General features: G+C 31.9%; 1 protein-coding gene across 1 annotated transcript; it reads right to left on the bottom strand.

Annotated features, from left to right (window-relative positions):
- Positions 1–784: 784 nt before the first annotated feature.
- Positions 785–1,555, bottom strand: LOC103609623 (olfactory receptor 5D13-like; the record flags this gene model as incomplete). The annotated part of the gene is made up of 1 exon (XM_008593920.1): positions 785–1,555. A coding segment is annotated over one exon (771 nt), but the record flags the coding sequence as incomplete, so codon positions are not given.
- Between the last annotated feature and the right edge of the window lie 622 nt (positions 1,556–2,177).

Genomic DNA, 2,177 nt, shown 5'->3' with positions numbered 1-2,177 from the left:
CAAGTGGTGACAATTTGCTTTGTACCCCATGAATATTCATAACTAATAAAAACAAAACAAAATATTTTTTAAAAAAGAATTAGAATATTATCATTTAACAATAAAATAATGGATCCATGTATCAGTAGCAGTAACAACAACAAAAAAGAGCAAAAATCAAATTTCATGTCTCCTGATAAAAGAACATAATACCTCCTACAGTATTAACATAAGCAAATTCTTGAAAATATATCTTTTCATATCTACACAGATAGATTGATGCTGTATAGATATAGATAAAGTTATAGACATAGATATAGATATAAATATATAAATATATATATATATATATAATATATTATTAGTTCTGTTTCCATGGAGAACCCTAATATAAGATGTAAATTTAATCAAATATCTTTACTACATATATTAAAATAAACATATGACTTTCTCCCTCGTTTTGTTAATAAGGTAGTTTCATTGATGCATTTTAAATGAATATCAACCTTAAATTCTCAGAATAATATATATATCATGTTTTATATGTAATTGAAAAGACGTGGGCAATCACATGGTAATGTATACTAACACAAAAACCTATGTATTATAACATCTAAATAAAAGAGTTAGTTTAAGTGGTCTGAGATTTCATCCTAATAATATTTGTAATTTTATAGTTATATTACTAAACATTAGCATTAATAGATATTTTACTGTCAATTGGAAGGTCACCACAAAATTATGTACTTTATTATTGAACAACTACACTGGTTCTTTCAAACTTAAATAACAAGTATTTCTATTGTTATATTTTATGACATAATGTGTAACTGATTAACTTTCTGACTGCTTCCTTCACTTCCTTGTTCCTCAGGCTATAGATCAGGGGATTCAACATGGGGATGACCACTGTGTAAAACACAGAAGCCACCTTGACCATGAGCCATGAACTTTTGGAGTTTAGAACACAATAGAGAAAAAGAATTGTACCATGGAATATAGTAATGGTGGTTAGATGGGACGCACATGTGGAGAAGGCTTTCTGGTGCCCCCCAGTTGAATGCATCTTCATGACAGTGACAAAAATGAAAACATAAGAAGTAAGAATGATCATCAGGATGCTTATTTCATTGAATGTGGCAGAAACTAAAATGATCTGGCTAATGTAGGGGTCAGAGCAGGACACAGCAACAATGGCAGCATACTCACACACAAAGTTATTTATGAAGTTTCTCCCACAAAAAGATATGGTCAAAAAAAAGTATGTATATGTTAAGGAACAGACTATACTCCAAGTGTATACCACAGCTATCACCATGGAACAAAGCTTCTGAGACATAGCAACTGTGTAGAGCAAGGGGTTGCAAACTGCCACAAATCGGTCATAGGCCATCACTGCCAACATGAAAGTTTCTGTCACCACGAATATGCATGCAAAGAAGAATTGCATGATACATCCTGTGAAGGAGATGGTCCTGTCTTCTACAACCAAGTTCTCCAACAGTTTGGGTGTAACTACTGTAGAGTAACAGAAATCGACAAAGGACAAGTGGCTAAGGAAAAAGTACACGGGGNACTTATATTGAAGAGAATAGTGAGAGGCTGGACTTTTAAATATCACACACAAAAAAGAAACAACCTTATGTATTTCAATAACAGCAACATAATTGAAGTCGATATGCTTTTAGGTCTTTTTGATCTGCTTATATGTTTATACATGTATTTATATAGAAACATACTTAAATTTCACGATACATATTTTTACATTCAACAATCTAGGCTTACTATTATAACCTAAATATGCCTTTAGCTGGAGGTTTGAAGATGGGGATATGTTAGATAACAGGGTTGTGTAGTAGATCCAGTTATAGTCTTCAGTATAGCCACATAGGTTGTAGCACTGATGTTTTAAATACATCTAATGTGATTACTGCATATACTCCTGTAGGGCATGAACCATGGAAGAAAAAAAGTGGTGTCAAGTAATGACCCAGTAAAATATTACCACATTGGTCACTGATCAGAAAATCTTGAAACATGCTCGCATGTAGTGGCATTTAAAAATTTAAAAATTACAAAAATCATTCAAAAGGATTGGAAATTCTGGTGCAGCTAGTATTAGAACATGTAGACAAACTGTTAGGCTAAAGTTAAACAGCTAATTAAAGTTGATATTTACAAGTGTTAGCTATTTTTAA

This window comes from Galeopterus variegatus, unplaced genomic scaffold, assembly GCF_000696425.1.
Source record: "Galeopterus variegatus unplaced genomic scaffold, G_variegatus-3.0.2 Scaffold9869, whole genome shotgun sequence".
NCBI classification, from domain to species: Eukaryota; Metazoa; Chordata; class Mammalia; order Dermoptera; family Cynocephalidae; genus Galeopterus; species Galeopterus variegatus.
The sequence above is the reverse complement of the archived record's forward strand: the minus strand, read 5'-3'. Positions and strand labels throughout refer to the sequence as shown.